We start from the raw sequence: 23,655 nt of genomic DNA, 5'->3' as shown, positions 1-23,655 counted from the left end.
ATTTGAATGCCATTTTGGTTTATTTTAATTTTATGCATAAAACCTTTAACTGGAAAAATGCGTATAGTCTTTTAAACTGGTGCCAACAGAGCTCAGACCCTCATTCATCAAAAGTTACACATGTGCTACTTTGAGTAGTCCCACTGTGGTAATTAAACGTATTTCATAACACATAAAGACAAGCATATGCATAAATTATTACTGAATGAGGACCTTTTCTCTGAAACCCAGCTTTGAAATTGTGGTTTCTAAAATTTCCACAGATCTACAAGTAAAGGTGCACCCAAAGTGTTCTCATAAAATTAAGACAGAAGTTGGAAGATGTATTTAACTGTTATAGTGATGATTAACTGTTGTAGTTTATTAGTGTCAGAGGAACTTAGAAAAAATCCATTCACTTCCACTTACTCACCAAATTCTTTGCTCCAATTCAAAGGAAAAATGGGGGATTTTTCCAATAGCACCAAAATCTCCAAATCCTTATAGAGTATTTTGATTTCTCTTTTTCTTGCTTGAGGGACCATGGGAAATGATTTTTCACCAGGTCCAGTGTGAGAACTCATACACTGCTGAAGGGATGTCACTCCACCTGAGCATCACTCTGGAAAACACAAAAGCCCTGTAAACTGCTCTTTTACTGAGTGTTTAATGAACCCTGGAGATCCCTATTTGCAGGCCTGAATCTGGCTGATGATTACCTTTGCAATTTATTTGGTTATTTATTAATGAAGTCATTCAGGGGCCAGGGAAAGAGGGGGAAGGGCTGCCATGCAAATGGTTGGTAGTCGAGGGCAAAGGCAGCTGCCTGGTAGCAAAGCCCAGAGAGACGCAAAGACTCGAGAGGAGTTACTGCATCCCCAGAGCCGCTGAGAATGGGGAGGGGGTTGCTGGCTTCCTCCTGCAGGCAAATGACCGGCCACAAAAAAAGTACGTTTTTAAGGCGTGATGTAAGAGAAATTAAGCTTGACCAGCCAAGCACACCCCCTACCTCAACAATGTGTTTCTCCTGCTAAGGTCGAAAGAGGTGGCCGTGGAGCATGCCCAGCTCTCTCCTGCCATAGTGGGAGGTGGGCTGGCTGGAGGGAGACACTTCTAAATTAATTATGAGCGCGCAGATGTCCCTTTAAGGTCTGCTGCTCTTTCCAAGGGCTACAGCCGGAGGCTTGAGGGTGGGAAAAATTTGGCTTTATTTGTACATCTTAGCGCTAGGCTAGTTCTACGGAGAGGTTTCCAAAGCTCAGAGGTCTTTGGGGGGTGGGAGGAAAGTTGTGCGCTGGGGGGAGGAAGCTAAGTTCTTCTTGATGCGAAGAAACAACGTAAAGACTGAATAACAAACAGGAAATGCCTAACTCGGCTGCAGGGCGGGCGGGCGGCGCAGAGCGCTGAGCTCCGCTCGCAGCGCAGCAGCGCCGGGCGCGCCGGCGACAGGACCGATCCCGCCACCCCTGCCCTCGCCCCGGGCTCCCGGCCCCGGACTCGCAGGAGCCCAGGCATGGCTGCCTCCTACTGGATACTGACAGGTGAGGAAAAGCCCCCCTTTCTGTCTTGCTTTGAAGACCCGGGGTCCCGAAAGCAGCTCTGCTCGCTGCGGGAGGGGGGTGAAGCTGTCAGGGGCTGGCACCCGAGGGACTGCGTCCCCCACTCCCCGACCCCTGCTCCGGGAATGCCCTGCCTGGAACTGCCCTCCAGCTGGAGCCCGTCAGGGAGTTCTTCGGTTTGCCTCTCTCTGGGAACTGTAATCCCAAAACCAATTTTAGAACTCGGGGGGGGGGGGGGGGGGGGTCGGAAATGTTGCTAGATGAGGATGAATGGGTTAGAAGAAATAATATAATTGAATCTGGCTTGGGAAAAGAGGTGCACCTGGCAACTTTTTTTTTGGTGGTTGGTTTTTTTGTGTTTTGTTTTGGTGGTTTTGGGGTTTTTTTTGTTCTGTGGGTTTTTTGTTTTGTTTTGTTTTTTTAACTAGGGTAGCTTTTCTGTTCTCCTCTGCTAAACTTTCAGATATTCTGAGTGGTAAAAGGGAAGTGAGGAAGTGGTTAACTGCACACAACTAACTTCAGACAGACGAGATCACCCGGAGATGGAATATGTAATATTTCCTTTTAGGGTTTCATTTATTGTTAGGGAATTAATTGCTTTTCTAGTAAAACAAATATAGCAAGCAACAACATCCCCCTAGCTAGTCAGTCTGTAGTAACATCTTGGACCTGAAATGAGGGGAATCCAAGAAGTGGGGAAGAGGGTAAGGCAACGCTGGGACTCGTGTGCTTGCAGACTTTGACACTGTGCTCCCCAGCAGCTCTTGCGCGGGCAGCGAGCACGCACAGTGAACCTGAGGCGGTGCAGAGGAAGAACTCGGTTTCACAAGAATCGTCAAAATGCAGGCGGCAGCAAGTGGGGAAAAGGCAAGACTAGGGTTTTTCCCTCTTCATTCCATACTTACTGTGCAAGAAAGAACAGATACAGAAAAATGTGACAATCTGAATGTAGTGCTTTAGTGTGCACTATTTATCCCTTCCACATAGGTGTCTTTATTACGTTTAATACACAGTGATATTGGCCAAAATATGCTTTTGTTTGTGTTCCTTCACAGAAGGAGGCGTTGTAAAGTGGCAACAATTTAGCGTGCCACAACTTCCCTTCAGGGTTGCGAAGTTGCCACTTGTACTGCTAACAGATAATTCATTAGTAATGACAAAAAAAAAGAGTTTACTGTCAGATAGGAAACTCAAGCGTGGGTCCCATCCAGATCTGTCAGGGGCTTATTAGTCTGTGGGGTGATTTTTGTTTTTTTTAAAGTTGGTGTGAAATAGAATAGGCTTAGAAGTAAGAGAAGGCATTACGGATACCAGGAATGGGATTCAAATTTTCTCAGATAAGTAAGAGAAGTACTCCTACACAATCAAAATGTCACAAAAATAAGGACAAGGAGTTTTAGAATTACAGTGAAATAAAAAATAAATGCAAATTAATTACACGCTCCTCTTCCTTAAAAAGAAAAAAAAAAAGGCAAATAATCTGGCATGCATTAGCAGACAAAATTAGCACCTCTAGAATAAAGGGCGTGCATACAGGCATATGTTTGTGTATTTTATTGCAGATTTATTTTTTTTTAATTCAACTTGGTGAGGCCTCTGAGAACCTTGAGTACAGGAAGTCTGACAGATGCAGACAAACAGGCAGAAGTGTGCAGAGAAGTGACAAGCCTGATAAGCGCTGAGGAAAATGATCTATGAAGGACTGAATGAATTAGGCTTGTTTATCTAGAAGAGAGAAAAGTAGGGGCAAAGTGTTGAGCATTTCAAATGTATGTTTTTACCAAAGTATCATTAGTGACACTATTCTTCCAAATGTCAATGTTTTTTTTGTTTTGTCATGTCAATCATGACTTTCTGTATCGTATATGTTGGTTTATAAAGAGATTGATGAATAGTTGGTTCTCCATGTCCAAGAAAGGACAAGAGAAAATCTAGGTAACTTGTTATGCAAAAAACTTAGGGAATATTCAGAACTTTCTTACTCTTCAGGTAATAAATTGCTAGAACAGGCTGGCAAAAACCCCGACCCCTGCATAATCTCCTTCACTGAAAGTTTTGATGAAGTTGGATAAACACCTGTGAGGGATGGCTGAGGTTTACTTCACCTGGCCTCCGTGTAAGTGGTTTGACTAGGGATTTACTGAAGTTTTTCTCCAGCTCTACATTTCAACAGAAGAGAAAGGAAGAAATCAATCCAAAGGGTCCATTACTTTTTAATGCTTCTTCACTTATACTTTTACGGGTAGTCTGCACCTTCCTGGAATTCTCTCCTCGTTGGAGATGATCATGTTGTTGGTACTGATTAAGAGTATTCATCTTTATAATAGGAAAGACCAGTAATCATAAAGACAGAATGGTATGCAAAAAATGAAGTGGTCTCTGTCCAGAGCCTGCAAAGGCAGAACAGACACAGGATAAAGGGAAGACATGAAAAAATACATTTTCCCAGTTTTTCTCTCCATCTTTATCTTTTATCTTCCTTTGTTTTTGCAACAATAATGTCCAACACTTCTCAGCAGATTTCCCCCTATCTTTGAGATTCTTTCCCACTAGTTCTTTTTATCCAGGACTTAAGATTGTTTGCATGAATTCTAGCTAAAATGGCTATGATATGGGGAAGAGGGGGTTTCCTATGAACTTGACCAACCCTTGTCTAAAATCTGCACATAACCTAGCTTCATAAAGCAGTTGATCAGGAATTGAAGATGTAGGGCAAATGTTTTCAAAGTAATAATCTTACAAATACAGCATAGCTTCAAAATCCCTATGAATATACACTATCATAATCTTTATTTTGTCTTGTACTGTGCTTAAGAAGGTCTGGAGAAGGATGCCAAATTGCTGCAATTATTAGTATATATAAAATTGGTTTTTAAAAGTGATAATGGTAAGAACTGTCAGGTTCCACACTTAATCTTTAACAAGACTGAAAACAGACCATAAATTTTGAACTCTCATGTTAAAACTGCACATAGAGTTAAAAGTACCCACTTCTTTTGGCTCTACCAAAGCCAAATTCATCTCTCTCCCAGACATTAGCAAAACTGGTATGAACTTACAAAGTTGCAGTTACATGGTTCTTAAATTTTTGGAAATGTTTTTCTTCTACTGCCCATTCTTTGACATATTCAAACGAATAACAATACCCAGTACTTACCTTTTGCCAGAGTAGGCAAAGTATCATCACTAGTAAATGTTTTCCTTTATAAATTGACAATGGTCTTGCTAATTGTGGATACACCATTGAAGTTTACAGTTGCCAATCATTATTTTTTTGTTTAAGAAAGGACTTCAGTGAATCTCGACACCTCTCTTTACACAACAGTCAACATGTTGAGTGGTAACTTTGTTTCAAGGTGGTTGTTCTTTGTTTTGGGTTGGGTTTTTTTTGGATTTTTTTTTAATGCAGAGAGTCACTTGCTTACATGAAGTGAATGCTTATTTTCTGCTGGATGGTACTGGATGCAAATTGCAAACCTTTATCTAAAATATATTGCATCTCCAGGGATGTAAGACTGCTTGTAATAATTAGACTGGAACCAGCAAGCAGAGAAAAGTTTGTAAATACACAGCAGCAAAAGAATAAAAATTAAAATAAATATTAATGTGGAAAGTAAATATGCACTAAGACTAATTTTTCTTGAAAGAATAGCATGAAGTCAATTTTATAATTGCAAAGAACATAAAGAAAAAAATTCACCACAAATTCACCATGCAGCATTTACATAGATAAGTGAGATGAACTCCTAAAGAAAAGCTGAATGCACACTCTGCTTAAATCATAAAACATTAATACAAAATTATGAGTATGTGCTAGCCCAAGTTAAACAGTTATTTACATGTGTGCTTATGTTATATTCCCTTGGGTGGTCCAGCTTCCTTCTGTGAAACTATTCAGGCTAACAGAGTTAAGCATGTGTACTCACAGGAAGAGACGCATAAATAAATCCTATTATGTAATATCTGATAAAGTTGTTTTTACATTAGTATCAAGCTCAGAAACAAGGAACGCACATTACGGGGTGAGATCTGAATTCAGTGTCCTGTCACAACAACTGACTAGTCCTAAGTACTTCAGAGAAATTTATATGTACACCATAATGTGAGATATGGGATAATTTTTGCTCACAGTAGCCTTGTATCTCATTAAATCCTTGACTCCAAACCCTTTCCAAGTTGGCAAATTCCATAATCCAGAGTAGTTTAGGGTTGGTTCTTTTTTCAAAAAAAAATCACTAAAAGAAACCAGAAACGTCCTTTTAGCAATTCTAAATTTGCCACTTTCTTATCTCTAATAGGATGTCCTCTTTTTAGTTACCAGACTGAATGTGTAGACATTCCAAACTTACTGTATTTGTTCCACTTGCCCTGACAGTTTGTCTTTCTTGAATATTTTTGTTCTTTTGAGTCATTCTTCATACAAGCATTTCTTCTATCATCCATTCTTTTCATTTTTTCTCACTCTTTCTAAATTTGCAACATTCATTCTGAAATCCAATTTTCCTTGCCTTGCATCATTTCAAAATAATCTGCAGTACTTGCATAATGACATTATCTTTCTTTATGTTATTTCTGGCTTGATAAATTTGTCTAGGCTGCAAATTGAGCTGTCTAGTTATTGTTCAGGTCCCTTTTCCGTGCAAATATCAGTGAACTAATCTGTGTGTTAATTAAAAGTTTTCTATGAGGCATATTACTCACACTTGTCAACATCGAACTTCATTTGAAACATCCACATCTGCCTCTTGAAGCTTCTCAGACCTGCTTCATTCTGACTGAGAATTAGCGGACTCAGGTCAAGTTTCGGTATAGGCTGAAGTGTACCTTTCAAGTTTAACCAAAAAAAACCTTCTAAACTGAAGTTCAGTATAAGAGCGATGTCAAAGTAACGGCTCGGGTTCTGACGGCGCCCGGCTCTGGTTTTCCTGCCGCCTCCTCGGCGCTGCCCGTGCCCCCTGCCTGAGGTACCGCCACTTCCTCTCACCGCCCCCAGAAAACTGGCTCCTCGGCCGTACCTTTCTCGGTCTTTAACCATAACTTTCCACAACTACTTAGTTTGCGGGTTTTTTTTTTTTCCTGTCGTCTCAAACGTGAGGGGCCGCGCTAGAAGCCTTGGGAAGTTTGAATCGTCGCTGTAAGCATCTTAGAGGGGAAGGGCCAGAGCGGCCTTCCCCCCCGCCGCTTCCCTCACGGAGGGCCTGTCGCACAGACACACGCCGATTTCCAGCCCTCTCCTGCCTCTCGGCACACAGGGGCATCGCGGCTGCCGCCTCCTACCCCCGCAGAAGGTTCCGCTCCGTAGAGCCCGTTCCCGCACGCGGAGGGAGGCGGTTCCCCTCACCGCTCTCAGAACCACCACCCGCGCGCGCCGCCCCCGCGCATGCGCCGGCTCCGGAGGCGAAGGCGCTCGCGCGCATGCGTGCCGGGCGCAGAGGCGATCAGGCGCGGGGGGGGGAGGCGCGCCCCCGGCCGGCGCCCGTCAGGACGGGCTGTGCGCACGCGCTGTGGGGCGGCGAGGCGCCGTGGGGTGCGCGGAGGAGCAGTCTCGCCGCGCCTGAGGCACCGGGCCGCGCTTCGCCGCGGGACCGACGCCGCTGTTCGCGAAGGGCCGTCCGTCGCGGCCCGAGGTAGGCTGTCTGTCCGCGCGCCTTCCGCCGCCAGGCCTCTCGGGCGGGCCTGCAGGCCGCTGCCGCCGCGGCCGAGGGGAAGCAGGGCCGCAAGGAACCGCCAGGATGAAGCTGGTGAGGAAGGACCTGGAGAAGGACAATGCCGGGCAGGTGACGCTGATCCCCGAGGAGCCCGAGGACATGTGGCACACCTACAACCTGCTGCAGGTGGGTGACAGCTTGCGGGCCTCCACCATCCGGAAGGTGCAGACCGAGTCGGCCACGGGCAGCGTGGGCAGCAACCGCATCCGCACCACCCTCACCCTCTGCGTGGAGACCATCGACTTTGACTCACAGGCCTGCCAGCTGCGGGTCAAGGGCACTAACATCCAAGAGAACGAGTATGTCAAGATGGGGGCCTACCACACCATCGAGCTGGAGCCCAACCGGCAGTTCACGCTGGCAAAGAAGCAGTGGGACAGCGTGGTGCTGGAGCGCATCGAGCAGGCCTGCGACCCAGCCTGGAGCGCCGATGTCGCAGCCGTGGTCATGCAGGAAGGGTTGGCTCATGTCTGCCTGGTCACGCCGAGCATGACGCTTACCCGTGCCAAGGTGGAGGTGAACATCCCCCGCAAACGGAAAGGGAACTGCAGTCAGCACGACCGGGCCCTGGAGAGGTTTTATGAGCAGGTGGTGCAAGCCATCCAGCGGCATATCAACTTTGAGGTGGTGAAGTGTGTACTGGTGGCTAGCCCGGGCTTCGTACGGGAGCAGTTTTGTGACTACATGTTCCAGCAGGCGATCAAGACGGACAACAAGCTTCTGCTGGAGAACAGATCCAAATTCCTGCAGGTAAGGAGATAAGGAGCTTCCAGAGTGGGTAAAAGGAGGTTTAAGAGCTGTCTGTGATAATAGAAGATAATTACAAGGGTGATGGGAAGGAATTAACTTATTAGAGAAAATACATTTTTTTGTCTGAGCATCATAAGGAAATTATTCTCATGTCTCCCAAACTATAAGGTAATTTTGCAAGATACAGGGATGGTCCTTTCCTAGGATACCTTAATGTGTAGCAGAGAAAGTATTAAATATTTCAAATTCCCTATAAGGGCATATTTTATCTTCAATCAAGAGTGAAGTGCAAGTTGGAAAATAGTTTAGCTGTAATGTTAATCTGTGTACAGTCATAGCATATGGCATGCATAATTAATAACAGCTTTCTAAAGCTTTTTAAAGAAGAAAAAAACTGGATATGATAGAGGTTAGTTAATTGTGGTGTTAACAGCTAAAGGTTGTGCAGGCCCTAGCATTTTTTCCTTAGCCGTCTCATTGATTGAGTGGGTGGGTTTTTTTGCCTGATTTCACTGAAGTAGGCACACTCAGAGCCTAAAATAAGTTTTCCTTTTCTTAAGGATACTTGTATCATTTTTAAAACGATGCGTTTAATAGATCCAATTAATGATACAATTAATAGATAAAAGTAATCTATGCTTGCAAAAGGGCGGGGCAGGATGGGCGGGGCGGTGGGGGGGGAGCAGACTGCGAAATGTGTCACAATACTTAATGGCCACAACCCATAGGAGACAAATTGATCCAATAAGCCTGCTTTTGCATTTGTAGCAAAGTGGTAATAATAAGTGTGAGAAGCTTTAATGTACTTTACAGCTTTGTAAGCATAGTAGCTATGCAGTTGTGCGAGACTTGATGCTTTTGCACTGTATGTGTGCAGTCTTAAGAGGTATTTCTCTTCTTGAACGCTTTAAAAGAAGAGGCTTAAGTTTTATTTTTTTTTGTTTCAAGTGGCCCTATGTTTGAGTAAGAGAAACAGCTTTCCTGCACTTCTCAAACTACAGTTTAAGGGATTTGGTATATGTTGCAGGAGGGATCTTTTAAGAAAAGATTCATGTAGATTTCAAGAAAGACATAACTTCCTTGAATAGTTAACGAGATGAAGATTATGTATAGTGGAAGCTGTTTGTGGTTGGCTAATCAAGAAAATGGTCCTTTTTATTTAAAAAAAAACACAACCCAAATCTTTGACTTTTTTTACTGTAGGTCCACTCTTCCTCCGGACATAAATACGCATTGAAGGAAGCCCTCTGCGACCCAGCTGTAACTAGCCGTCTCTCTGACACTAAGGCAGCTGGTGAGGTCAAAGCCTTAGATGACTTCTATAAAATGCTGCAGCATGAGCCTGACCGTGCTTTTTATGGTCTAAAACATGTGGAGAAGGCCAATGAAGCCATGGCCATCGATACCTTGCTGATCAGTGATGAGCTTTTCCGACACCAGGATGTGGCTACACGTGCCCGATATGTTAAATTGGTAGATAGTGTACGGGAGAACATGGGCACAGTACGCATTTTCTCCAGCCTTCATGTGTCTGGAGAGCAGCTTGGCCAGCTGACAGGGGTGGCAGCCATCCTGCGCTTTCCTGTTGCTGAGCTTTCTGACCAGGAAGATGAATCTAGCTCTGAAGAGGATTGATAACAGTGACTTCATTTCACAGTTTCTTTTCCAAGTCATGTTGAAATGACATTAAAGGTCCTCCCTTCCTAAATACTGTGTGCAGATGTGCCATGACGTGTTTTTGGTAGTATTTCTCACAGTATGTAGCTCTGCTCAGCACACTAATGGATACCTGTTCTGTGGTAATGATTATTGGTATACTGTGCATTGGAGCTAACTGGTTTTGCAGGTTATACCGTGGACCTCCAGCAGTACAAGAAATTAATTTCACTTCTGAAGCTGCTCATTCTGCATTTAAAGCAGACTGGCAGCTTATTGTTTTGGAATGTGTATGAAAAAATAATAAACTAAAAGGGAGAAAACTATGTCAGACTGTCTAATTCTGTTTAAATGCTTGAAAACCATATTGTAAAACAAATGTAAACTTCTTCATGTAAGACCTACAAAAGCTGTGCTTCATCTTCTTAGGAACTCAACGTTCTTCGTAAAATGTGGCAAAGGAGTGGGATCAACATAATCTGTTAGGGGTTTTTTTGGCGTTACGAGTTTAAGCACTTAAATATTTCTGTTAAACACCTGAAGCAATCTTTCAGAAACTAGACCCTTTAAAATAACCGTTTCCTCCCTAATATGGTAGTAGGTGCTAGATAAATTGTGAAGCTTAGTGCACCGATTTCACTTATCTTTCTGAATGCTGTTATCTTGAGATTGTCCTGAAGGCTAACAAGGTATAAGTATCTTGTCATTAACTGTGTTCTGGTAAATTGGCATTGGGGTTATTTAGCACTCAGGTCAGAGAAGGTATATGAAAAGGCTTTCAAAATCAAGACCCTATTTTCCATGAGGAATCTTCTGACAACAAATAGTTTAAGACAGTTCATAATCTGGTATTTGTCTATTTGTGTACCTCTTTAAAAACATACATAAGCTGTGATACAGAAGGAAGGATTACAAATTTATAAATCAAACTTCAGTTTAAGATAATGACAGCTGTAAAAATCAAAATTAATTTTCCGATTATGTGATCTGCTCAAAGTATTGAGAGGCACTATAAAGTTTTTTTTCTTCACTGGACAATAAAGCAGTTTTTCTTTCTCAGCCGAAGATTTCATATTCTGACATATCTGCAAGGGGATTGTTCAATTTAAACAAATGTTTGATTGTGTAGGTTGTGTGTTCAAATAAGCATTCCTTTTTTAAATGTGGTTGGAGGGGGGCAACAGGAGAGACTTGCCAAAAATAATTTCATTTAAGAAAAATGTGGAAGACAGACTGCTGAAATACAGAAAGGGACATAGCAATGGAAGATTAAAAATGAAAACACCAAAACTTTTAGGCTGGGTAGAATAATTTTAGAAAAAGCATTTTTAATGGTACTGCCATATGTTGGTGTGTGCCAGCTCTGTGAATTTGGTGTTATCTATTGCTAGCTGAAACGTCAGCCTAAACTCCTTGATAGAAAAGTACTTTGGGATTAAAAGCCATCTCCCCTTTTCCCATCATCCACAGTCTAAGGAGCGAGTGAACAGAACTTACATTAGAGCTGTACTTTATTAATACTGATTCTTCTCTCACTGAAGACAAACAAGCCCATTAAGACAATTGTTTAGAGTCAGTTTACACAGATAAGCTATGTTACTTGAGCTTTACATTTTTATCTTCAATGGTGTTGAGTGCCAGAAGTTGTAGAATGTTCGGGTAGGTTTCCTTCAGCAGTCAGGACTGGTTAAATTAAAATTTCTCTTTTTTTCTTTTATAAATCTGCCTAAGTTGATTATACACTTTGCCAGCTAGAAAGCACTCTGATCCCTGCTGTATATGGACTTAAATATAGAGATTATATGAAACAGGTAGAAGAATCTGACCTTCAAAAAGTGTAACTTATATGCAGCAAATTATAGCTTTAAACAGGTACATGATGTCTAAAAGCTGTTAATTTCTTTAAGATAAGCTGGTATTTCTCTTCTTATAAGTAATGCCAATTTGTTAAAATTGTACACAAATGAAACTTAGATTCAAAATTGTAATATACCAGGAAATTCTTATTTTCATTCTCAGCAAACTGAGAGACAAATCAAACTGTTTCTTGATTGTGGAATGGTTTGCTATTTTATTAGACCAAAGTGATTCTAGTTGTTCAATTTTAAACAAGAAATTAAGAGTTTTTGATGTATACTATGAGAAGATTACAATGGCCGTTCTGCAAGTCTTAAGTTTTGTGCTTGTGGTGGTGTATGACCAAGGAAAACAAGCAGCTATTTTGCTGCTTATTTGTTTTTTTTAAGGTATAACAGCAAACATCTGATAAGAAAACATGTTCGTAGTGATTCTTTGAATTATTTACACTTAGAACTAAAATTCTGCACTGACTTTACAATTTCTGTTTCTTTTTTTAGCTATTTCTATCATGGCATTAAGTCTCTGAAAGAAATACACATCTAGTTGCCCAAAGTATGGAAGGGTGGGATTTTTTTTTTTGGTAAGCATTTTTGTAGTAAAATAAATATACAATCACTATGTAGACAAATACATCCTGTTTCAGGAAACAGCTTAAGGGCTTGGTATTGAAAGTAGGCTGTGTTCAGTAGTTGCAGATGCTTGACCTGGCAAAGTTCCAGGGTTGCTAGTATCTTTTACATTTAAAGGAATTTTGAATAGTTGAAAAGTCCAGATTGACAAAGATGCTTGTCTAACACAAACTTTAATGTCTGTGTGTAGATAACACTTACGCGGAAGATGCATGTTATCTGCAGATCAAATGAGTTAAGTGCTAGAGCCATGGGAAAATACTTTTTGTGTCTTCTCTTTGGAACTAAACATACAGGAACTAAAACCAGTCCGCAATATGAAAATTGTTCTCTTGCACCATAAAATATTCAAGTAATTTTGAACAGCGTCTCAGGTTCTGATTATGTTCTAACAATTCTGTGAATTAGTAGCATGGTTTATCTTCCAATTTTTCAGTTTTCAAAATAGACAAATACACATTGTAGGCCTTCTTAATGTTTATTAAATTTGGTAGGAAGAAAGCTTTAAAAAGTATCATGAAATCAGCTTGATCCTGAACCCTGCTGTGCTCTTAGCTTCAAAGATTCAAATAAATTCATTACTTTAGTTCAGAAAGCCTCTCTTGCAAACTTACAGTTTGGAACAGGTCCCAGTTTGTTAGTTTTGTCACCTTTGGCATTTGAATCCAGTTGTTATTATTTTGTGATTGTTTACCAAATAAAGTTTGATGCAAAACATGAGGTCACCACCAGCAAGAGATCGAAATAATCCTACTAGCTATAAAGCAAAATAAAAGATAAAACTTTTAGTAAAACTGTAAAGCATTTAACAGTATTTGACCTATGGAATTCCTCATCTCCCTCCCTTCCTGTCTTCACCCTTGAACACTATATGAGTAAAATGCTGGTAATAAATGATCTTTTGACCACTCCCTGACCACCAGTGTGATAAGAGCCCATAACTCTTCAGCTTAATTTGTAACATAACTAGCGTTGTTAACATAACATGTTAACATAAATAGCATGATGTTTTTAAAGCCATGTAAATGTATGAAGTAATTTCATTTGCTACTGTTTTCTCAAAGGTTAAGTAGCCCTGAATATATAAAACTATATTACTTACACTTTGAAAATTTCTTAGTTTAACTTCTGATCTGCTGACCATGGTTTGCCTTTTTCTGTGAAGGTATGTTATAGCTGCCTTCTCAGTGGACTTGCTTTACAGCTTGAGCCTCTCTTCCTCTTTCTGGAAGCTGCAATATCCATCCAGAAAATACGCTCAGTTTCATAAAGGCAAAGTGGGGATAAAAGGTGTATCACGTGCATGCGATCTTTTTTAGTCACACAGTCCTTTCACTTTTATCTCAGATTTTCATATCTCTATTTTTAAAGAAGACAAGCGTGTTTCATAAGGGAGTAGATGCCTAGTTTTGCATGAAAACGACATGCTCTCGTAATGTTTGTGGTGTTGATTTATCTGAAGTCACATTTGTGCAGTGTGTGGCCTATTTCTTTTACAAAAGAGCTAAGAAAGCAATTTTAAAAACGTGAAACTGCAATCAGGTGGTCTGCAATTCGGAATCCTTGTTTATAACCCAAAATTGGAATTCCTGCAAGACACTTAATAACAAAAAAAAATGAAGGAATGACTTCAGAAAACTACTTGTCTTTGTACATTTTAGATATGGCACAACTTCAGACTTGAATTTGCTTTTATCAGTTCCCCTTTTTTTTTAAGATAAAGTTAAAATGTTTATTTTGGAATGAAGTTCTTAAAACATAGAGCTAGGTGCAGCTGAGGTGGTTCAAGTTGATGACTATTAAACAAAAAAGAATTTTGTTCAAGCTGTGCTAATGTGGGGAATGATACAGGCTTGGGACACGGTCCCTTCTCAGTTCTTGTTAAGTACACACCTGCAACTTGTTACAAAGTCAGTGATAACAGTTTTGGTGCTGTTAGGATTTCTCAGTTTTGGTTTGATTTAGCCCAGGGTGGGAGCAGAAGAGCAACATGGCATTGCAGTAGATTATTTTGCAGTATCCATATTTCTTCTATAACAGACACAAGTTGCTTTTAGAGACTGTTGTATTCAGATTTCGCATGTGAAAATAGTATTTTGCAAACTCATTATTCTCCTAATTTAGAGTTAAGAAAATGCCTAAGCATTTGAGTCTTCTGATTATTGTTACAGTTCTCAATTCAGGCTCTGACATGGGTCAAGCCTGTGCTTTTTCAGCAGTGGAAAGAGTAAACATAGGCTAGGCTGTGGAACTGCTTCTGTGACAGTTGCCCAAAGAATTGCTTAATAAGCGCAATGTTTAGTCCTGCCACATTTTTTATGCTTGACTCAAGTAAGGCATTGACTTCTATTTGAGGATAACTGCATGATACAGAATGTAAAGGAAAGAAATCTCTCTCGTCTAACAACCAAACTGTAGTGCATATTCTCTGTAAACTTCTGAACTTGACTGTTATAGAAATGTTGTATAGCTTTTCTGTGAAAAAATTGTTTCCTAAGGTGTCTTAGCCTAAAACAGAGTGTGAGGAAAAAGTCTCTGAAATCATACTTGTTTATTCTGTTGTCTGAAAGTAATTCTTCCTCTTGTCCCACTTGAGGGCTGTACAAGAAACAGAGGGGGCCGATAGCAGAGCAGTACTTGCTTCCAAATCAGTGTCTTCTGGGAAGTGCAACACGAAGCAGCAGCTTTCAAGCCCTGCCAGCTCTTGTCAGATTTTGCTATATCGATATCTAATTTATTGCCCTCTTTTTGGGAAATGCTATCTTCACAGCTAATGTAATTACTGTCATGCTACTCTAATAATTACTTAGAAGTCAAATTAGAGCTGATCATGAATGCTGTGACAAAATAGCGGTTCCATTAGAGAATGTTAATTAGTTGAAGCCAGTCCTCCTTTTTAGGAATGTACATACCAGACTTGGTGGGAAGTTTTTTCTCTAGTCTGAAATGGAATTTCTAATCAAAGCCAAGCCTAGAATAGCGAAGAAAGAGACTCGGGGTTTAAAGAGTCATATGGGACAGAAGATACGAAGCTTATGACCCTTTTCTCTTTCATTGTTAACACTAGGCTAAAGATGCTCCCTTTTCTGTCAGTGTCTTTAGTGAGTATAGTTCCACATTGTATAACCAAGTAAATATTTTTATATTTTGGCCGAGATAGCTAAATGACAACTGACTCAGGTGTGATGTCTCTTGGGATGTGGGAGACAATTTTCAGATTTCTGATCTGAATGAGACAGGAAAGTGATTGAACAGTGGGACTGTTCCTACCTAACACACTCCAGCGGTAGTCTCCATGTTTCAGAAAAAAGCCCTGAGTAGGCTTCCGTGTTTCAAAAAGATTTTGGACCTGGTGGTAGCCAAGCAAATCTACTTTTGAAGACAGGCAGATTATTTCCTGCCTTAATACAGCCTAATTTCATCCTTAATACAAATCCTTAGACCTTTACTTCACTTAGTACAAAAGTTTTCAGCTGACTTTTTACTGAAAGGACTTCAGAACAAAATGTATGTAAAGATATGTCTGTGTGTGTTTAAAGATGCAGTACCCTCAAAGAATGTGGTATCTTCATATAAAAATAAAGGTCACTTTATTCTTAGCTTGTAGTTGCTTTGGTAGCTGAAGGAAGAATGACTAGGGGCACAGGCTAGGTAGTTATCTTCAGGCCTTAGATTTGTTTATGGTAGGAGGAGCTTTGTATCAAGTGCTACATTTAGGATGTTGAATGCTCATTGAGGTCTCCTTCAGCCGTTTCTGAAGCTCTGAAAGCTGCAGCAGGTGTTGCTGAAGAGAATTTGCCTTTTCTTTGACCTGCAGTGTTCAGCCTGGTGACTTAACATGTTTAATACTGGTGTAGATGTTTTAGTTTAGGTGTGAGACAAATAATTGCATTTGTTTATCTTACCCAAATAGTTGCCAAAAGACCACTTCCACTCCTTTTGGAGAACTGTTTTATCCCATGTGATTTATTCCTCTCCCGAGTGGAAACTGCTGTTCTGCGATAGGGTGGCTAAAAGAAGCTGAAATGGCCTTTTTTCAGATACGGTGCTGGGAGAACATCAGATGTCTGCAAGGACAGCAGTGCCTCCTGGTGCAGCAGCTGCCCTCGCTGCAAGGCTGTACCTGGGAGCTGCTGGGACAACAGTGGTGAGGGGCAGAAATGGAGCAGCTGCCTCATGAAGGAGCTCTTCCAAGTTCCAGAGCCCTGAGGAAAGATGAAAAGCTTTGGTTCAATGGAAAACGTGAGATGGTCTGTTGGGTGTGGGGCTTCTTCAACAAGGAGAGCTGCAGTGGATGTTTGAAATATCTGTACTCAGTTCTGACAGCTCGTCCTCAGCTTGAGGGTAAAATGCTGTCTGATGTGATTAAATTTGTGTCCGAGGTACAAGAACCTTGAGCCTAAGGCCGAGACTAAAATTGATAAAATTGAGGACCTTGCTAATCCTGTCACTGTGGAGTAACTAATTTCTGACAAGCCTGCTACACAAATGTCACCCCTGGAGTCATTGCTGTATCTAAGGCTTGTGAAAGGTGGTCTTTGTTTTCCTTTCATACCTGTCTGAAAGCTGCCTTCTTTTTCAAAAGTAGTATGTAGTGCTTTGTGAAACAAACACCTCAATGCGTTGCATTGGGACTCAGTGTGATAAACAAAGGAAAAATTTCTAGTCAGACATTAAAAAACACAGACAACAAACAACAACAGCAGCTGATTGAAATAAACCTTCCACAGTTTTTGAGGGGGTGCGTAGTGAAACACTAAGGGAAAGACAAAAAAAATAATGTTAAAAGGTTTGTTGTTTTTTTTTAACAGTGTTTCTGGTTGTTTCTACTAAAGATTTGTTTTTTAAGATACTAGTAAGTCTAGTCATACCAACCCAAGTTTTTAGACTTCTTTTTTTAGAAGCCTCAGAAATCAGTTATTAAAACTCTCTTAATACACAGTTAAGCATTGTGATCTTGGTAAACAACAGATTTATGATTGCTTAAGCAATTGCAAACTGTCTGCATATGTTTTATCCAAGTCTACTTTCATGATCCTGTATATTTTTGTTATCAGAACAAAAATCCTACCAAGTGTTCATAAAGAAAGAACTTAATGTGGACAATTAATGCTGATAATTGTGAGTCTCACCTTTCCTAATTTTGAAGACTTGTCTTTCTAGCCTAAATAGATTATATAAGTTTGTAATAGTCGTCTTTTTTTCCAGGGGAGAGTGTTGACATTATCACTGAAAAATGTTTAGAGCTTTGAGCAGTAGCCCAAATGCTTGAAATGGAAGTTTTCGCTTTTACTTCTAGAACACTTTTAAAACTACTTTGTTCCCTAGCTTGAGAACTTTTATTTTGACATAAGAACTGGCAAGAAATAAATGTATGTTGGAGAGCAGAAAGTTCCTACTACTGGAAAAATGAGAAGTTGGAACAGCCTTCCAGTCAGAAAAATCAGAGCAAAAGGTCGCTTTTCTATGGAGTTTGTTTATCCTGAAAAATATGAGGTAGTTGCCAGCAATAGATAGGAATCAATTCAGCAATCCTGTACCCTGTGCTCTGAAGAGAAGCAGAGCGCTTGCTGCTGTTATTTTAGCAGAGTGTTGTGTTGCCCCATGTGTGTCAGTCCAACTCTTAGGGCATATGTTCCCACCCCATCTCAGCAGAGGCTCCAGATTGCACCGCAATACTGACCTCGTGTCAGACAGGGATTAGCTGTCTGAGCTGGCTGTGCAAAGATGCTTAGATTAGGTACCTGATACGGGTTTAATGAGTGCTTTCCTTTCGATCTCTGCCAGTTTGATGTCCTCCAGGAGCTTTAAAGACCTATTAAAAAATAATTTTTGAGCGTTTTATTTGTAAATAGGCATCAGGCTCAAGTCATTGATCATTAAAAGTGATTCCTTTAGAAAGCATGTTTTCTTCAATGATTTTGAAGAGAGCTGCAGTGAGTTGGTCCTCTGCCTGTATCGGCACGGTTTAGAAAAGTCTGCTTCAGACAAAGGCAACTGTGGTATCCAAAGATCCATGGACCAAAGAAGAATAAAAACAGAGCGCAGCGCCAGCACTGCTGTGCTGCCTCATGGCTGGGCTGGAAGGAAAAGCTGGAAGTGACCCTTTGCCACTCTCTGCTGCTGAAACTGTAGTTGAGGTGCTACTTGCATAAAGCTCATATTAAATCTATGATACCGTTGCACGTATTTGCAAAAGGAGTATTGTGGGACGTAAGGTGGTGGCACAAGTTTCTTTTGTGCCATTTGATGAGGTCCTTTTTTTAACACTCACAGCTCCCATTGACTTTAGAAGTATGAGTCACTCTTAAATAATACCAAAATTGACTTTAGCTTTGCAAACTTCAGTTTAGACTGGACAAGTGGCATCTACTCAAGAAGATAAAATTTCCTCACTGTTAAGCTTCCACAGTACTTTCCCGAAGTTGATGCAGATGTTTGAAAGAAAGAGTAACAGGTTCTTTATGGAACTCCTGATAACACCAGGATACTTTCTGAGCAGGACTGGGGTGGACAGATATCTTAAAATCATGGGTGTATTTCATGTGCTGTGGGTGGGAAATGTAAGTTATTAGTGCCAGTAATTCATGTAGATAGCTCTATCTTAAACTGCATCTAAAAAACAGGATGTTTTTGTACCTCCAGAGTCCAGCTTTAATTTTTGGGGAGGGAAACAAACCTTCCTCTTATAATCTCTTCATGGCTAGTTGCAAATTTCCCTGAATTGTTTATTGACCAGTGAAAAAGAACATTTGCAGTAAAAAGACCTAGGATTAGTTCCGTAGTGCTCTCAACTGGTTTACCAGTAAAATCCCCACACCAACAGTACAGCAAAAGAGCTGCTAATGCTCTTACTGGTGCTTGAGTGTCTTAGTCTTTTAAAATGAGTAGGTATGGTTGATGATGCATATTGTTATGCTAAAGGTTTCGGTACAATATGTTGCTGTTCAATATTGATGATTCATGGTGGTATACTGGCTTGTGGAGAATTGATTAACTTTTTAATTGAAAAAAAAAAAAAGTATCTTGACTATAAAAATATACCACATAAAAGAAGAATATTAAATCCCCATAAACTGTTAATGCAATTTTTAAAATTACTTTATTTCCCATACTGACTGCACTGTGAAATGACAATGGTAGAGGCACCAATCTTGATCATATTCCACTTCAAACATGTCACACACCATTCTTTCAGGGAATAAGTTTCTAACATACACTGGGGGGGGAAGGTCTTTTGTTCTTATCTGAGCAATACTGGCGTGGCATTTTTGGCTTTGTCAGTTTCTCCGATGATCAGGTGAACACTGTATGCCACCTCCTGACTGACTGGTCCGTGAATCCATTGACAGAAAGACTGGAGATTAGCTACTAACGTACAAAACAGTGAGGCTGTGAAAGTCCCTGTGATTGTTTTAAACCATGAGATGAGTAAAGCTGCTTGAGTAAAGTAAATAAATAAGTGTATCAGCACTCTGAATTGCCTAGTGCAATAACAGTTGTTCTTGCGGGGATTTTTAGTCCAAATGAGCAAACCTTTGTATTGATGATTTTCAGGTTTCCTTAATGTGCAGTCCCACATTCTTGTCTGCTTGGATTTCTCAGTTAAAAATGTAAAACGTTGTGTTATCAATGAGCCATATTCTTTAAACTGTCCAGTGCAAGAAAAGATTCCTTATCACTGTTAACAATTCATAGATAGAGACGGGTGAGGAAACATACAGGCTGAGGATTATCTTCTCTTTTAGCAGTGAGAAGTCATAGATCTCAAACCAGAAAAGCTCTGCGTGTCTTGGTAGAGAGCTGATACCGTGATTACCCATGCCAGTGCGTGCTTGAGACACGCTCAGGATTTTTCTAGTGAGCAGGTCAGAGCTGATCTGTGCAAAGAGGCAGCGCCTGCTACCCGTGCTCCTGCAGGACAGAGCCGGCATTCCCGGCGGCATTTCGCTGCTGTGCAGCTGGGGATGAAGAGGCACTTCCATCTGACCTCATGGTGTGACAGCCCTAGCATCTGGGGACCATTCATGGTGGAATTCCAGCATTTCAGCAAATATGTAACTTATTTTCCTTTACTGCCTGTAGGCAATCTCTTATCAGCTATATTCTCACTGTAGTCATTTTTCTGGTTGCTGATAGGAGAAAAAGTTTAAAAAAACATCTTAAATGATATTATTAACAATACAATTGATTTATTGCAAAGAATTAACATGTGTATAGAAAAGAGGAATTGTCTGGATGATGGTGTTTTTTTCAGTCTAAGCTCAATATCAAGCGTTTTTAAACCTTTCAAAATTTGCTTTTAGCAACAGTACGTTTCATCCCTTACTCTTCAGTTCTGCCGTGAGAAAACTGCAAGTATGATTATTTAAATACACAAAAAATCATTTAAACTTTACTAGGATACTTCCATTTATAATACTCTTTTCTACTTGGACAGTTGTATCTTCTCCCTGTGTCATTTAAATGGAGTTCAGTTTTGTAAAAATCCTTTTGATTTACACTTTGCTGGAATCTGTTTGTTTTATAAAACAACTTTGTCTGAAAAATAATATAAGTCTTTGTGCTACAAAGCAGTTGAAAGTTTAAGAGTTTCAAGTCCCTGTTGGTTGAAGTATGGGAGTACATTTTGTGAACCGGGAAACGTGGAATTCCTTTTTATGTAGCCATGACATAAGAAGCTGAAGCAACATAGTGTTTCCCCTCATACTGTACTAGAAGATGGCTCAGATAAAGAAAATAAATGTTCTGTTGTGTTCCATTGAAAATTCTTATAGATGCTGTATTAGCAGAAATAATAGTAAAGGTGTTCTCTGTACAACTTGACTGTTGTCTCTATGACAACTTGACTAGTCTGCAAGTTAATTTTTTTTTTTTTCTTTTAAATATACATGTCTGAGATTTAATTCTGAAGTGTATCGATCCCCACTTGGCTCTGGAATTTTTTGCTTGGTCAAGTTCTCTGCATGCTCCTGGGGTTGTTTTTTTTTCCCCCAAATCACTACATATCAGAGAAGTATGGGACCAAAGGAAAAGGTAGGTATTTGTAGGCTTCCATCTTGTCTTCCCACTGCACTTTTTACAGTTTCTTGGTCCGCAGCTGAATTCGTATTAATGTGTTTTATAGACATAAAATATGAGCTGTTGGCTTTTAGCATGCATATTGACTGCATATGTTTTTGCTGTACTCTATGAAAACTGGCTTGTGGTGCTCTGGCTAGCTGGGTGTAAGAGGGTCATATCAGGATATTTGCCCTTCCTTTTGGAGGATTTCTTCTCTTCCTGAAGCCTTGAGTGATTCAGTTGAGAGCAAGCCAATGATTATGTTCAGCATAAGGCAGTGAAAGACAGGAGTTTGTAGCCATTGTGAAATAAAAAAATGGAAATAGTTGCTGCTTCTCAGAAAGCCTTTATTGCCACCAAAGCATTTCCACTCTGATTTTAGCCTTAAGACTGCTGACCTTTGAGAAAAATTACCCAACAATCCCTGAAAATAACTGGAGGGAAAAACTAATGAATAATGATACCAAGTCAGGAAGGCAAGAAAAATAACAATTGTCCTTCATCCTGGTAGGGAGATAGTAACACAACTTTCCAGCTAGGCATTGATTTTGCATCGGTTCCTGGAGTATCTGTTTCCCAGTGAACATTTCCCAGAATGTTCACAAAGAATTTCTGTCCTGAGGCGTTTTTTAGATGAGCGTTTTTGAGTCTGATGAGGTAGACTGATGAAGTCTAGATTGATCAGATAGACTGATTTATTTATTTTTGTGTGTGTGTGTATGTGTGCTGTGGTTCATGTTGTCTTAAAAGAAAATAGACTTTTTATGTGTAAATAACAGCATAGTAGCAATACAGCCACCCTCAGAAGTACCTTAATTTGTCTGTGGTGTTTTGCAGTTTTCTCCAATTTTTTGACAGAGTATTTTTATTTTAATTTTCAAAGGTATCTTGCTAGCTGGCAGGGCAAAACAAGTACACACCACGGATTCAAAAGAAACTTAAAAATATGTAGACATTTGAAATTCACATTTGAACACTGACAGGTAGTAATTTACTCCAGCTCACAGGACTGGCCAGTGTGATGAGTCTTCAGTGCTTTCTTTTTCCTTAATCCTATATTAGTATATTGAGATTATGAAAGACGTAGGCCATGTTGCATAATGACAAAAGTCACCAGTCTCTATCTGCTCAAAATAAACCTACTTTGGGTGGAGAATAGGCATGACACTGTTGAACACGTATCACACTAACATTTCTGCCTCAAAATTTCTGATCTATTTGTACAAGCTTTCACATGTTTTTATGATGAGCTTCAAAACTGATACTGTAAAACAGGATTGAAATATACATTTAAGTTAAATGATTATTAACCATAATAGAATGGTGCTATGGGAGGATAGTCATACCGTTTTTTTAAGCAGGTAGTGATGGGCTGTGACGAGTTGACCTCTTTAACCAGTTGTGCTACCTATTGCACAGTCCAGCTACATTTTTGGATTGAATCATAGGCATAATGTGGAAGGAACTATTGTTTGAAGAGAGGTGATTTATCTGAGTTCATATGCTAGAAAAGGAATGGGAGTGACTTGCTTAAGAATGAAAAAAATTAGGGTTTGCTTCCTCCCATTTGCAAGTGTTAGAGAATTTAATTTCTTAGGAAATCTGAAAAGAATACTTAGAAATATTTAGGAATTGTTTCACATGATAAGAATAATAAGGCTTTGGATACTCAGCATCATACTTGTTTAAAAGAAAGATTCTCAGTGAATCTACTTCACCTTTGATTTAGCTTGAGAGCAACAAAATTAATTGGAAATACGTAAAGACGTATGTCTGTTAGTGTGGGAAAAGCAGTCCAGTTAACAATGTGAAGTCAAATGAAAAACCATTATGGAAAAAGTGACTTTGGGGCTTGCTAAGGATTTTAATGTGTGTTTCCCACATCAATAGCTGAACCTGGCTTAGCATGCTGTTTTCGACAAGGCTACACAGCAGAAAGCTTACCGCAGCAGGACATCAGCCTGGAAAACTGGGATTCAACATAAATGAGCAAGTAGAAAGCTTGTAGAAAACCAGATGAAACATCATAGTTGAATCTTCCTATCAAGCTAGAGGAACTTTGTGCTGAGGGAAACCTACAGGTCTATGTGCAGTTTTGGAGAGTATTGTGAAGAGCACGTTTTTCTTTAAGTTGAAGAGTTCTTGTTCATGCATTTTTTGCATTAAATTAATCTCTTGCTCCTTTTTAAGCTTCTGGGGTTTATTCCAGAAAATAACATACACGTTCATTTTAATGGTGCTTTCTGTGTGAAATCTGAATTAATTATAGATGACTATAAATATCTTCTATCTCAAAAAAAAAGGTCAAGAGATGAAGGGTCCTGGGGACTTACAGATAAAGCTAGATGGTAGGAAACAAAAGTTATAGAGGGATGTTCAGGAGGAAACGGTCTTTGACAGCAGTAAAGAGTGGGCGTAGAGGGGAACACAAAGATTGTAGGGACTTGAATG

At 40.1% G+C, this 23,655-nt stretch overlaps 2 protein-coding genes across 3 annotated transcripts in view; both read left to right on the top strand.

Moving 5' to 3' along the window:
* The first annotated feature begins 767 nt into the window (after window positions 1–767).
* Window positions 768–23,655, top strand: part of ITGA1 (integrin subunit alpha 1) — a 78,201-nt gene continuing 55,313 nt past the window's right edge. Inside the window, exons 1-2 of one of the 2 annotated variants that reach the window (XM_063321385.1) lie at window positions 768–927; window positions 1,361–1,520. In XM_063321385.1, coding sequence (XP_063177455.1) covers window positions 1,493–1,520 — 28 coding nt within the window. In that variant the 5' untranslated portion in view covers window positions 768–927; window positions 1,361–1,492. The remainder of the gene's footprint in view (window positions 928–1,360; window positions 1,521–23,655) is intronic. The other variant, XM_063321386.1, reaches the window with a different exon arrangement.
* On the top strand, window positions 1,803–9,978 carry PELO (pelota mRNA surveillance and ribosome rescue factor). The gene is made up of 2 exons (XM_063321388.1): window positions 1,803–7,996; window positions 9,200–9,978. Exons 1-2 carry the CDS (start codon window positions 7,271–7,273, stop codon window positions 9,629–9,631), a joined length of 1,158 nt encoding a protein of 385 aa, XP_063177458.1. The 5' UTR covers window positions 1,803–7,270; the 3' UTR covers window positions 9,632–9,978.

The sequence above is a fragment of the Chroicocephalus ridibundus genome, chromosome Z, assembly GCF_963924245.1.
Source record: "Chroicocephalus ridibundus chromosome Z, bChrRid1.1, whole genome shotgun sequence".
Lineage (NCBI taxonomy): Eukaryota > Metazoa > Chordata > Aves > Charadriiformes > Laridae > Chroicocephalus > Chroicocephalus ridibundus.
Note: the sequence above shows the minus strand (reverse complement) of the source record. Positions and strands in the feature narration are given on the sequence as shown.

Bases quoted from the DNA above. Each gene is read 5' to 3' on its own strand.
- PELO (XM_063321388.1), top strand. From the start codon at position 7,271: ATGAAGCTGGTGAGGAAGGACCTGGAGAAGGACAATGCCGGGCAGGTG. The intron at 7,997-9,199 runs GTAAGGAGATAA...TTTTTACTGTAG, and splicing joins ACAGATCCAAATTCCTGCAG to GTCCACTCTTCCTCCGGACA.